Here is a 14,978-nt window from a genome sequence, read left to right on the forward strand (position 1 = left end):
GCAATTTTCTGTTATTTTGGCATAAGGTTTTTTATACTAGTACATTTATCATTTGTGGTTTTGGAGCTGAATATCTCATTTCTGTAATTCCAAAAATATTTGTATGTCGTAATAGCACACATTAAGACATAATGGAATCTGCTGGGCTTGTCAAAGACACAGCGCTTCGTATTGTTGCTATTGTTGGTGCATGTGATGATGTGGAGTATGTCAAACATATTGTCATGTGTGTAACAAAAGGTATGTGAATTAAAATTATGATTAAAATGTGTAATTATGTTTGCTTCAGTTTATATTTCGAACAACTGACAGTAGACTGTACTTGTTTCCTGCATAAAATTGATCAAAGAAAAATTATGTATTACACATTGTGTTTGTATTTATATGAAGGTATACAGCAATGGGCTGACAAACATGACTGTTCACAAGTAATAAATGAGTTTTTTGAGGTGGCAGATTTACAATTTGATGCGCCAAACAAAGATGGTTTAGGTAAGCATTTCACATGTTCAACACTTGAAGAGTCTATTCATGATGAATTCAATTTATTTATAATGTATTATTTTTTTTAGCACCCTTTTATGAATCTTATTACTGCATACCTGATGTTGAGATGACTCTTATGGTGAACCCAACACTTAACGCAGTGAAAAGTGAAGTAGTGCGATTAATGTCGGTGCCAGCAAAAAATCGCCTGGTTGTTTTTGGCGGTCATTCTATTGATGTTAATGCAGGCTGGTGGTTACAAGATGGCATCTATGCTGTGGAAGATTTTCAGTTCGGTTTGAATGGTACGCACCTAACCATTATGGAACAAGTTGTTCATATTATTAACCGTGTATTTGAACATACAAACACCTTGCGTTATGTTTATGACGTCAAGGGATTATGTGCATGCCTTTGCCTCACAAACAGTGTGCCGCAGTTCAGCTGGCTCTGTCTAATAAATAATGCATTAGTGCTTTTATGGCTGCCCTCCGAAATGAATCACCATGTACCCATGTGGGCTGTCTCCATTGCAGTCTGGCAGCCTGTCTGTCTACCTACGTGACTATTCCACCAAGGTCCAGACTAGGAATTGATTGTGGTATTTTATGAAAGACCAAATGACGCAAGCTTTTATGCATTGCTTAGTTTCAAGCAAAGAGTAAATTATATATAAAGGTTATTGCTGTGAGGGAGACATATCCTGCAGGCTGCAGATATCAAGTTAGCAACTCTCAGTAAGAATGAAAGATAAGGCTTTTAAAGTGGGCACTTTAGTATTTATAACTAGTAATTTTGTTCTTTACTCTGTATGAAGTTTGTGCAGTTATCTCAAGTGCATTAAAGATTGTTTTGATTACTAATGGTTTTTTTGTGTACAGACCAAAAGTTATCAATAGGGGTCCCCAAACCTGAACACATTACTTTGACAATAAGTTGTGTCAGTGCACAGCTCTGGAAAGGTAAAAGTGATCTAACTGCAAGTTCATCACTCAATCTCACATTACTTGATCCTTTTGAAACCAACATGGCAGGTAGTTATGATTTGGTAAACTTGTACTCAATGTGTTGTATGTTGTTCTTGAAAAAACTCATCACCATAACAACTTTGTGTCAACTCTTGTGGTTTTAGAAAACATGTTTCGCTTTTTATTAAGTATCTTCAGTTCTACAAACAAAATAAACAGAAAGGCCATAGTAGCTAAAATGAAGGTTAACTTGTGTCACGGGAAAGAAGTGTTGCTGGTTAGGTGGATTTCATTTAATAAAAACATTTTATTGGTCTCACCCAAACCTGTTATAAACCCAATTTAATGTTTTTTAGCATGGTTATGAAAAGGTTAAATCGGTTAGCTATCTTATATTTTCGATTTGTGCACTTATTCATTTATGTTTACAGATGCCCATAGTCAGGAATTGAATGGGGCCACTCCAAGCCAAACTGCTACAGTTGGAAAAGGTCTACAACATTTTGGGGAGTACCTCGAAGATTTTATTAATGACCAGGTTAGTTAACATTAATGTTATGTTAAAATGGCAGTAAAAGGGGAAGACAACAATGTACTCTTGGATTGTGGCATCATGTAATTGTTGTCTTTCTGGCGATCTAGTTTGTCTTTTGTTTCTAATGATCTGACCCTGTTTCCAAACCATTAATCCACTTGGCATTGATTTATTGATGCATGTCCTTGATTGAGATTAAATTAAACTCTTTAGATGGTGATGTTATTTCTGACCCAATAAATCAATCTTCTGCTTGTTACTAATGATTAAATATTGACCTTCACTTTTTTTCTTCTACATTTACAACTTACATTTCAATTTAGTGTGGTACTTTTTTGGTTCTGTAAACCAAAACATCATTTTTTGTGGTTATTTGGGTAATAAGTTTATGTGACTTGCAAATGAATCTGTTGTAGACAATGGAAAGTTGTTGTTGTTGTTATTTTGTGTAAAAAGCAAAATGGTATTCTTTGTCCATTTGTAACATTACAGGTTTTTGCCTAACTGAGATTATCTCAACACACACTGTTGCTTGTATAGCTTAATTTGATATTGACTACATGCCAATGTACTGGTACACCAGCAAAGTGTTACATAGTGCTGGGATGGTGTAAATCAATTTCTCCTGACAGCCTTCTGTTGGCCTTATGATTATACTCCCTGGAGGCCCCATCTCATCTCTTTTGACACAGTTGCCACAGTATGGTGAGTGGCACTGGGCTGTGTTGGCTTGCCAAGGACCAGTGCACTGTGCCTTCTGTTTGGAATTCCCCAATTCCCCTGACTGTTGTTTCATCTTTATAGAATTATTCTAAAATGCCAGCACATGGTTTTCTTCAACGGCAACCTTTTGAGATAAATTTTGTTTAGAAAGTTTGTTGATATTTATTGGAAGATTAGTTGACCTATTATGGAAATACATCTCCATTCTGTTGAAATGAGGACAATATATTACACCCAACTTGTTAACACTCATTTTTAATAACTTTTAAGTCAAGTTGTTAATTAACAACTTACATAAAAAAAGTTTTCACGAATAAATGTCCAAAAGTGTGTGTCTCTAAATGCCATTTAGTTCTTTCAGGTGTGTCACAAACAACTTAGTGCTGTTTTTCAAGTTTACTGCTGGTTACAAATGAATGTTTAATTGCAGGTTGACAACATTTTTACCCAACTCCAACCCCCTCCCCATGTTGGTTATGTCAAGATTCGCAAACCCTCTGTATACATATTCCCTGCTGGCAATGGTGATTCCATGTTCTTTGCTGTAAACGGCTTTAATGTTCTTGTTAATGGAGGTTCATTAGCAAGGTAACACATCTGCCACTATGGACATGGTTTAGTTGTCATACATTGTAACAAACTTTGAATTTCAGTCCATGGTTTTGGAGTTTAACTCGACATTTGGAAACTGTTGACTGTATGATCGCGACACACCTTGGCACTGATTGCTTGGCTGGTATCAATAGTTTTCTTTTGAGAAAACTCCAAGAGAAGCAAATTCGTCTGCCGATGGACAACACATCAGATGAACATAAGGTGTAGTTTTCACTTACATGTATTTTGTAGTTTTATTTTTAAGTCAAATTCTTTAAAGTTGCTTACAAAAGCATCTTGATCCTTACAAAAATGACAAGCTGTTGTTGTTGTGCGGCAGATATTGGAAGCTTGCCTGGAGTCTCCCAATTTGGGATCATTCTACATGAACATCCCAGAAAAATATTCAGAGACTGCATTGCGCAAACACTCCAATGATGGTGAGGAACTCGAAGGTGCAAACACTGAACAGGATGCTGCCAAACATCTCAGCATCAAGACAGTCAACGTAGTTCAAGACACTCTGAGACTTAGCAAGGTATCTTAGGAAAATCTATCAAAAAAGATATTTTTGTAGCAATAAAAGATATTTAAAAAATGTTCAGTAAAAGGGATGTTACAAGCCTTAACACTGTTACAGACACACATGTGACAATACAACCAAACTATTATATTATGTTACATATATGTTGGTGACCCTTCCTTCACTTTTTTAGCGACTTGGTCTCAACATAACACCATTGACAAGAAACCAAACTCCTGAACCAATTACAGTTTATTTCAAAGTTTGGTTGGGAAAACTTGATATTTATGTGCTCAGTCCGGATGAAAATTGTCCTGAAATCAAATACATTCGGGAGAAATGGGGAAACAATGGGAAGATCTCTGACACTGCAAAAACTGGTGTAAGTTCACAACAAGCATCCAAATACTCCAACTCAATTCACTAGTTTAACGTTTTGGAAATATCAATAATGCTTGTAGTATTACTCTTTATACATACAACACAAAGTATTGGCCACCTTTGTTTTATGTGATAATTCGTTACATTTTAGGTGACCGTTGGCTCACAAGAGGAAAGCAAGGCATTGATGTCAGATCTTGCATCAATCTGTTGTTTGTTTGTGTGGCAGCCAGCATCTCCCAATGAGAAAATTGTTCGTGTACTTTTTCCTGGAAATGCTTCTCAGGTTTCTATTTATTTTATTCCTTTCCTGTTATGCCATTGAGTACAACAAATTCAAATGCAACACACTAAATATATCTTGTATTCGTATAAGCTTTGCTTATCTCTTTATTTTAAAGAAGAATGTGTTTTGTAAAACACTCAGATTATTGCCATCCTGGTTTGTTGCAATGCTCCTTAATTTTGTGACATTTATACGATGTTTTCTTTGGTGACTAGGACAAAATCCTTCAAGGTCTGGAAAAAATGAAGAATTGCTCATTTTTATCTATGCCTGCACCCACACCAGCCTTGTTGAATAAACAAAAAGGTGGCTGTTTACTATGTGACATTTGTGCTTGAGAATTTTGCATGTTAGAATGCTAATGACTATCCTCCTTAACAAAAAGTTACAACTATGGTGTTTTTGAATTGTTTTGTTTAGCTGCCCCCTCCCCTGTAAAGCCACCACGTTCAGCTACTGCAACAAAAACAGGTGTTCACACAAAAACTCCCAGTCACTCAGCTAAATCAACATCTCAAGCTTCAAACAAAACTTCTTCAATCCACTCTAAACCTGCAACTACAAGCACTGCAAATGGAAGTTCTTCAAAGACTTCCAAACCAAGTGCTGCTGTTCCCAAAAAGACCCCAGGTGCTAAGAAAACTGCCTCTCCTGATTCTGTTCGAGCAAAACGGGAAGCTGCCACTGGGTTTGTGAAACCTGCTGGAAAGCGCACAAAGCCGGAGAAGACAACTGAAGCTGGTTCAGCTGCAGCGAAGCCAAAACCAACAACATCCAAACCAAAGACTGGTCCTGTACATGCCAAAGCTGAAGCCCGTGTTCATGCAAAACAAGCTGCTAGCAAAGTTACCACAACAAAGACTACAGACACCAAGATGAAATCTGGCTCAAAGAATACCACCAAACCCACAAAACCATTGGCATCCAAGCAGCCTGGTACCAAAAAGCCAGCTGGCCCAATTTCCATTAAAGGTGGCTTTTCATCAAACAAAGACAAGTCCACAAAAGAGAAGAAGAAAGAAGATACAAAGAAAAATGAAGAAGAATCAGAGAAGCCTCCACTGACTCCTCCAGAGGATCTGACTGGTGCTTTCACCAGCCTCAAAGAGGAAGGAAAGGTGGAAGGTGTTATTGAGAGCAAGGATCTACCCAAGCGGCCATCACCAGAAGGTCAAGATGGAAGGGACCAAGGTCAGTTTGTTGATGTGGCCCATGTTTCTGCTGAAATCGATGCTCCGAAACAAGCTGTTCTGTATGCCAAGCAGGACCCAGTAACTGAAACTAGTCTAACTGAAGAGAAAGCTGATAATGTTGCTGAATACCTGGCTGTCCGTGATAATCACTTTGGAGAGAAGTCGAACGAGGATGTTGTTGCAGACAACCCTGCAGATTATATTGCTACTGAAGAAAGTGAAACACTATCAGAGAAGAAAACCGAGGAGCCAAAAGTGGATATTCTTCCTTCACAAGAAATACCAGTTGTTGATGCAGAGTTGCCAGGTGATGTTTCCTCAGAATATGCTTTAATAGAAGACATTCAAGATGAAAATCAAACCACTCCCCCTGTAAAAGAAAAAGATGAAGTTTGTCCACCTATTGAAGATCCAACCAAGCATGGAAGTGTCGTTGATGATTTTGAGATTGTCAGCTATGAACAGGAGCCAAATGCACCAGATTTGAAAGAAGAAGTGGAAACAAAAGATATAAAAGGTCAAGGAGATGAAGAAGTTTTACTTGTTAAGCACCAAGTGAATGATGAAAATGAACCTCAGACTGCCAGTAAAACAGAAAGTTTTGACATTTTAGCAGCAACACAAGCCAATGAAACTAACAAACCTGATGAGGATCAGTTTTCTGGTGAAAATGATAATCTATTGGAAAAGGAGCTGGAAGTTGCTGAAAATGAGGATAATATAGTAGATGACCATTTACACAAAAATCAAGAGACCAATGAAGATGCACAAAAAATTGATCTCAACGATGAGAAAGATGCAACCCAGTTGGAAGAAGAAACCTTGGCAACTAAGCATGATTTGTACGTTACCGGACCAGAAGAATTTAATGAAGATGTTGATCAGAGTGAAAAGAATGATGGAGAATATTTTCAGAAAGTAAATAATGAAGATATTTTGCAAGATGATATTCAGCCGGATATACTCCAATCAATGGAGGAACAAGTTAATGTTGAAATCAAGAAGAAAAATGATGAACAGCCTGCTTTGGAAGAAAGTGGACTCCAATTGGAAGAACAAGTGCCAGGGCAACCAGATTTGCTGGAGGGTTACTTAGATTTAAAAGCAAGCCATCAAGCAGAAATTGGTGATGATCCCCACGAAAAGTTGGATGAAGACAGTGATAATGTGGATGATGAATCACCACAGCATTTTGACTCAGGGGAACAGAATGGTTTATCTTCCCCGGATCTTAAGCTCAACGAACGTGAGAACCTGGCAAATGCATCATTATCGTCTGTTGAGTGTGCCCGTGACTACGAAAACCAAGTCACGTTTGACGCTGATGTTCCAGTTGTGATTCCTGAAATGAAGCAGGAAAATTATGAAGCTTATGATGAGGATTATTACCCGGATGATGATGATGAGTCGAATGGAAAGTATGGTAACAAGGAATGGCATCCCACTCCATATCCATCTGACCCACAGTCAATGATTACAGACACTTCACCCACATCTGAACTTGGCAGCTATGATGCACAAGGAACAGGTAAAGCTTTTTTATTTTTTTTATAATTTTAATTTACATTGTTTTTTCTCACTGTTTTTTATATTTTTTTTCTGAAAATTGTATGAAATTTTTTGCATAAATGTTATTTATTTTTTGTGCTGGTACAAAGCTATTTGCCCAACGAGTAATCCTTACTTAAATGACATATGTATGGTGTCATAGATGCTGGTATGTCAGATGTCATGGATAATGCTGCCCACCATCTGGATATACAAGCACATGATATAAACAAGGCAGTTGAAGACATTGCTATGAGGTAAGGCCATTATGGTTCATTACAATTGCCAGTGTGTGGTTCTTCCTATTCCTTTTCCTGCGTTGTGGAAATCATTGATCACAGGAAATAGTCAGACAGTTCGCCTGACTCTGACTTTACACTTTGTAAAACACCTACATCAACACAACACAGACTCATATGATGACTTTTTAAAAACACAACATTAAAAGTAAAGGCAATGAGGTGTTCGTAGATTTTAAAACATTGATTCACTCAATTTCTTGTTCTTCTGTAACATTACTGACTTTTCTTGTAAATAATTGCACATAAATGACTTCTAGTGACACTCCAATCTCAAGTGGGCCATCCACACCCACAGAGCATGCAGACCTGGTCATTGACAGTGGTGACAACATGGCAATGGGGGATAATGCCAACTATGTAGTTGTTGAACAAAAGCCTGCAGATGAGGTTGGTGCAAAGTTTGTTTTATACTATTTCAAAATTGCATTGTTATTGTTAAACAAACATTTGGTGAATAAGTTAAAAAAATAGAAAAAGTGTACAAGGTTAAAATAGTTATTACTCGATTCTGTGAATCATTCCCAATTCTGTTGCATTAGCTTTTGTAATTTCCACGTTTTGTATAATTTATACCACAAGTACTGTTTATGTAATATGAAAAGTCGTAATGTATAAATGGTGTTTTAATTTAGAATGAACTTCGGGGAAGTGACAGTGATTTTGGAATTAGTCTTACACCTACCAGCACTTCGAAACCGGCCGTCATTGAATCACCCTTAAGTACAGCTGAGCTTGATTCTGCCTACAATATCCCCAGTATGGGGGGAAGCATTAGCACCGGAATTATCACAGGTTCATTAGTGTGCTTAATTCCACAAAACCGTTTACAAAACTGACAATATTAATGAAATACACTCCAAATTGTGTATAATTGATCAAAATGAGTTGAGCTTGAGCACTAATGCTAACACAGAAAACGATTATTTCAATGTAAATGCTTCTTTGAAGTGCATTTGTCATTTCTTTCTCATACGATTTGTAGAAACCGATGATATGAAAACGTCAGATCTTCATCCAGAATCACACGCCCTGTCCAGCATTCCAGGTATGGTACTTTAACATGTGGTATGAGAGTCCATTGCTTCCTTTTCGTTATCACCGAAAGTTGTATGTGCATGTACAATTTACTTGGGTATGACTCTCCCTCCATTTTATGCTTGCTTTAATTCTCAGTGGAAAACTTTCAAGGAGGAAACTTTCTTGATGGGAAAATTACTGCCTTCTCTCATAAATATTTTATCAGAATGTTAAATTTGCAACGGAAGTTCTTTTAGACAAGTGAACATTGGTTTTCTCACTAGATTTCCAATCTATCATCCTGCCTGACGACCAAGAACAACTGCCCGCTGTGATTGGTGAGTTGGACGACAACGGCAACCAATCACAGCTCGTTGATGAAACGGACGGGTGGGAAAAAGAAATGCAAGGTGCGGTAACTTGCGGTAATGTAACGCTTGATGTATGACGATGTTCTTGACGTAATATACACGTTATTTCTTGCTTCGAGTGGAAATATTCCTTGCCTCGTCATCGTGTATTCAGCCCTCCCAAGTGCTTTTAATGGCTGTTGAGCTCAGTTAAGGGGTTGTGTTAACAAGTCGATCCTGGCTCCATGAATCTAATGTAAATCGTGTTTTGGTTTTTTGCGTGGTAAAATCCACGTTTTCTGTTGGATTGTTGATTATACCGAAAACACTCAATAGTTGAACTTTGAAAAACAATGAACAAATTTTGTGTAGGTTTAGCCGGAAAATACCAAGACACGGCTCCGACGAGTGCTTGGTCGGATGGCAAAGATGTTGGAAACTGTGAAGAGAATTTCCATTCGGAAGAGAAAGTGGAAGAAACTGAACGTCATGAGTCACCAGCGCCTCAGGCAATTACTTCGGCACCTGCGCAAGAAACATGGGCTTCGAAACTTCCAGAAATTGGCGTAGATCAGTTTGACGGTGGGATGGGATCACTTCACGCCAGTGACAACATCCCTCCAACCGAAGGTACAGATTCTGGATTCTTATTTCCTAAATGGTTTGATTTTTAGAACATAATCAGTAGTGATGCACCGAAACAGCTATTTTTATATTCGGCCGAAACCGAATATTCGGCAAAAGTTGCCGGATTAATTCGGCCGAATAAACCGAAACTAATTTTGGTATCCATCTCTTTAAACGCAATAAATTTAAACAAAACATATACTGGATTAGATCTTATCCTATCATACAGCCTTTTTTGGCGCTTGAAGAATAACCTCGTCTTCTGTACCAACTGCCTAAAGTTGATTTTTATCATTTCTGTGCAAGTCAACAAATGAAACGAACAGATTCGTACAGTTTAAACAATGATTTTAACCTTTCCTAAACTTTGCGTATCAGCGTTAGATGCAGTAAAAAAGTTTCGGTTTCTGCCGAATTTTGCTGAAATATTCGGCCGAAACCGAATAATTGCGAAAACCTTAGTTTCGGCCGAATAAATTCGGCAAACCGAACTTTCGGTGCATCCCTAATAATCAGTGACTTTTGGATTGTGAGATTGCAAAAATCGCCATTGGAAAATATTCCCATGAAGAATAAGTTTCTCAAATAAGTGTTAGGAAAACCGGGGTTGCACGAAAAAACAAGTCATCTTTCTCACCAGACAGTGTTTACCTAATAATACAACTTGGTTCGTTCTCTTCGACATACTTTATGTTTTATCCTAAGCCATCAAAAAAACATTACCCCGCCACTCAACCAACAAACTCATATATAAGCAGTGAGATATATAAGCAGTGAGGGACGTGTGTGTCGAAGTGATATCTTCTCACTCCTGGTCGATACGCCACATCGCTGTCTGTGCTCCGGTCATCTTATCGATCTCCACGTTTAGCTTTTAAATAGCAGAAGTGTCCAAGAACAAAATATTCGTGCACATTATTTTAACAGCGGTTAGAGTTTAGGTTAAAACAATGTGCACTGTGTTATGGCATCATTGGCTTTTACATTAAAAGTATACCACTTTATTTATAAATATCATTAAAACAACTTATTCCAGTGTGAAGAATAATGTCAGACTTTCCAGAAAGTTTTGACTAATTTTGCTTGGTGTAATTATGATTTTCCTGTAAAACGATTTGTGCACCCAGTAGGACCGTCAGAAACAAAATGTAAAGTTTCCAATTAAAAGTTTGTGGCTAGTTTCGGTTTAAAAAGGTCGAAGCTCCAAATAAAACGCATTTGTATAATTTTCCGACAAAGGTAAGGAGACCATTTTTTACATTTAATTTGGTTTGTAAAATCTTTTTAATAAAGATCAATAGCGTAGTGTTACATGCCTCACCAAAATCCTTTAGGATGCGATGTGTGTTGGTATTTCCTAATAAGCTGAATTATAAATTCGCATTCACTTTTCAGTATACAGCTATGTAATATCCTCACACGTCACAGCTGTTAGACGAAAAGCCACATCGCCACTTTAAGCGAAACAACTTTTCCGACACATCTGCTCCGACGTCCGCTCATAAATTATCTATCGAATATTCCGCTGAACGCCCCTGATTAAACTTTAATGCAGGGTCGGCTTTAAATGGCACTGCGCCTCAAAACGCACTTGAGTGCTTTAACGAGTCTGCTCGCAGTCACGTGACCTTACAATTAAAACGACCCGACAAAAAAAACACAAAATAGAATTACAAGTTGTTTTATTTTCAGATATATATTTACATTGTCTCGTATGAACAATTAATAAAAGTATTAAAATTCTCAATAATGGTTATACTAATACTATATGGTTTGTAATGGCCGTTGCTTGGTTAACCAAACGCCGTGTTTTAAAACTTTGCAGCTTCCCAATCCCAGAGTGATTTGCTGACCACCGACTTCGACCGGGCTCCTATAATGTCACTTTCCGATTCGGTTTTTGACCGATTCTTGGAACGTAAGTCATTATTTTCACTTTAATAAACCACCAGCATAATAAAGTGCTACTTTACTGCAGATGGTAAATCTCCCCAAGTCGCCGAACCAAAAGTAAGTGGTCACGTGATATCGACTTGCATTACGTCATCTTTCATCACGGTTGCTCCCTCGTGGGCAGACAAACCGACGTCACAGATAAGATTACGCCACCAAGAATCGATACAAAGTATCATCGTCTGACTGCCAAAATAGACGCCTCAGTGTTGGTTAGGGGTCGGCAATAAAAAAATGGATCAAAAACTAAAAATAATGCAAATGTGTTTTTTTTAAATATGGCTGCAATTTGCCATATTTTATAAACAACCTAACCTGCGTCACAGGATCGTTCGCCAAACCTTTTTGACGAAGAAAGTTTGTTGGTGGATGTTGGAGATCATGGCATGGACGATCTTCACTCTTCTACAGACCGACCAGGTGAAAAAAAAACTTTTCGTGTTTTTTAACTTCGAATTTTCCGTCAAACTATCAAATACTTGGTCTATTATAAACTGATTGGTTTCGTTGCCAGAAGTGGACCAGGCAAGTTTCCATGGCAACCCATTCGCGAGCGAATTCTCCGCCAATCAGGTGCGAGAAGGTCAGTTGGATTTCGACGAGGAATTTGTTCCGGTTCGAAAAAATGAACCAATGATGGCACAAGATAAGGGCCGCCCTGTGAAGCCAACGAAGGCAAAGCCAAACAAGTCTGCTACTGGTAACAATTAAAGTAACCTGGTGTTATGTGGGCTGTTGTCAACATTCTGACGATAATGAAAATTCTGTTGGAAGTGAAAAGGCTTGAATTTTATTTGAGCGCCAGTTTTTGTCGCCAAATTGCAATTGTTGCTTTTGCTTTAACATAGATTTTATAATATCAACAATCTCTTGTCTGTACGCAGTTCATTCTTATTTTAATAAAATCTTTTTTTTTCGTTCATACACAAGGATTTTAATATTATAAAGTTAATTGTGAATGTCGCTAAAATAAGGTTGATTTCTTGAAGAAAACCTTTTTATTCTTGCTTCAACGTCACTTTCGAAATTTAAAGTATGAACCTTTGTGTTTAAGGGTCGAAGAAAAGTGACTCCCATCCTTTTTACGTTGACCTAACCTACGTTCCCCGTCATTGCAACAAGAACTTCGTCAACGCCGAGTTCTTTAAGCGTGTCAGAGCCAGGTAAGTTCATATTGTCGCAGTTGCAGTTTCTGAACCACATGGTTGGTCCTTAATTCAGTTGAAAAATCAGGGATAGAGGTAAAATTTATGTTTACGTAAAAATCGTTTTCTTGTATCAGATATTACGTTGTCAGCGGAATGGACGCCAGCCAAGATGAACCGAGTTTGGATGTACTGGACGCACTTTTGCATGCCAAAAAAACTTGGGAGATTCCAAGCACCCAGACCCCCGGACAGGACGGAATGAACGTAACCGTAATTCCGACCCACAATTCATCGACTCTTGTTCAATGGTAAAACGACTTGACTTGAGTAACATGACGGATTGGTGACGAGTAGCTGTCAAATTAATCCCGTATTTGTCCAGGTACGACAAGCAACATCGCGAGATGCAAGCGGAAAACATCCACCTGTTATCGAGCAGCAACAAAGTGCTTCTGCACGATGAAACTGTCGATGCTTGCAAGATTGAATTCTGAGGTTGTTGGATGATGACGTAAGAGGGTAAGCCATGGTGAAAAAACACTTCATATAAAACAGTTGGATTGAAAACACCTAGAAGTTTTTGTATGTATTAAAGCGCATGTAATCCTATCATCCTCGGGCTTAAGTCATACTATAGCTTTCAACTGTTGATATGCGTTGTCTATCGTTGAAGCTGTTTCACAAACTATTTATAGAATTTTTCATAGCAATGGGTCAATAGAAAAGTGCACAGTTTTTTTATTTCCCATGACTGGTCATACTATATCCCTTTTGTTCAGATGCAACCGTGAAACTACTGTTTCGCTCATCCGTCGCTGAAGATTTTGGAAGTAGTTGTTGTGCTTTGTGTAACAACATCGCCGTTTAGCTGTTTTTTTTCTGTCCACTTCATAAACCCGTTATGTTGACGTTTAAGTGTTAAGTTCTATGTAGTTCATCTTTTGAAATGTGGCTGCTTCCGTTCGTCAATCAGCAACAAAATTTTCGTTTCTAATTAATTAAACGACCGACAAAGACACGCCGGTTGATGAAGTTGTTTTGTGACCGCCATACTTAGTTCTACTATTTCTTCACAATCATCTGTTCTGCAAATAGGCATGTCTGCCATTTCTCTGCTTTCATATACATCTTTGCGCCAATTAAGTCATATACCTGCGTACGAACTGATTTTCCAAATCAAGTATCCCGAGCTGTTCTTTACCTAGAATCTCCATGACCACATTAACTTGCACCACAGTGTTTCCTAAAATTTTTTTTTTACCAAACGACCTATTCTCTTGCTTTTTTTCCCATCACCGATCAAATGTGTTACGCTTCATATTCTTGTCGTCGCCGTGTACAACACGCTGCAGTAGAATTCCACTGTGCATGCAAAATCACCCGCACCCTCCCCCACGCCGTTATGTCGATTTGCAGTGTCGTACTTTGTTCTGTTTATTCAGTGTTGCTTCCCCCAACTTGCAGTCGTGCTCGCTTAAATACTTGTACATTTCTGCCTACGTGACGTTTTGCCCAGCTTTGTATTCAGTGAGGTGCTTGTTTGATGGTTTGCGGTTCTGTGTCTGCCGACTCTGATACCCGCTTGCAAAAGTGATTTAGAAAAATGCGAGGTGCTGGAACGACGATGTGATGCTGTGTTCTGCTGTTTGGCTCTTTTTTGATAGAAGCTGCTCAACCATACCAAACGACGCTAAGTAACCTTGTGTTCCTGCTTCTTTGTGCAGAATCACAAGTCATTTTGTTCCCTTTCAAAAGTCATGCGTTGCGTGTTGTTCTCGATGTCCAATACAAGAAAACATGCACGAAGGGATTTGTGTTTGCAATGCTAAGTCAGGTCTGCCTGATCCTTCACTATTTGGTCAGATCCGAAAACAAAATATTAGGTTCAATGAGTGAATCTTGTGTTCGATTCTACCACATTCCACACAACAAATCATGTTGTACGTTGGGTCTCAGAAATGGATGTTGGCTAATTGTATGTCACTCAGAAATCATGGGCAGGCAGCATGACACATAAATAGTTATTAGCCGGTGAATCGCGGTATAAAGTGTCAAACTTTGATATTTATTCGTTAAGATTTCGCTATACACATTGCCCTGTGTTTGAACAGAAATTTGTATGAACCAGAAAGTATGTGTTAATCGATTGGTGAACTCAGCAGTAATAGCGTTTATGTGTACTGGCATGTTTAACAATCTATCAACACGAAATTAGGGTGCGAAAATTTACACATAAAAAAATAAAAAAAGAATATTATAGCATATATGAAACTACAGATTGGTTAACAAAAGCTGTCCCTGCACTATTAGATCCATCAAAATAATGCAGTCAACGCACTTAAAG

At 38.2% G+C, this 14,978-nt stretch overlaps 1 protein-coding gene across 1 annotated transcript; it reads left to right on the forward strand.

Moving 5' to 3' along the window:
- The first annotated feature begins 113 nt into the window (after positions 1-113).
- On the forward strand, positions 114-14,430 carry LOC145898725 (uncharacterized). Its single transcript, XM_082987306.1, has 26 exons — positions 114-240; positions 391-492; positions 573-791; positions 1,368-1,520; positions 1,886-1,992; positions 3,143-3,300; positions 3,366-3,528; positions 3,647-3,844; positions 4,023-4,211; positions 4,362-4,496; positions 4,712-4,802; positions 4,917-7,217; positions 7,401-7,494; positions 7,797-7,926; positions 8,172-8,331; positions 8,522-8,584; positions 8,841-8,966; positions 9,279-9,536; positions 11,359-11,451; positions 11,512-11,543; positions 11,813-11,906; positions 12,001-12,186; positions 12,541-12,649; positions 12,769-12,942; positions 13,017-13,153; positions 13,414-14,430. Exons 1-25 carry the CDS (start codon positions 132-134, stop codon positions 13,126-13,128), a joined length of 5,556 nt encoding a protein of 1,851 aa, XP_082843432.1. The 5' UTR covers positions 114-131; the 3' UTR covers positions 13,129-13,153; positions 13,414-14,430.
- The last annotated feature ends 548 nt before the right edge of the window (positions 14,431-14,978 follow it).

Source organism: Ascidia mentula, chromosome 4, assembly GCF_947561715.1.
Source record: "Ascidia mentula chromosome 4, kaAscMent1.1, whole genome shotgun sequence".
Classification (NCBI taxonomy): domain Eukaryota; kingdom Metazoa; phylum Chordata; class Ascidiacea; order Phlebobranchia; family Ascidiidae; genus Ascidia; species Ascidia mentula.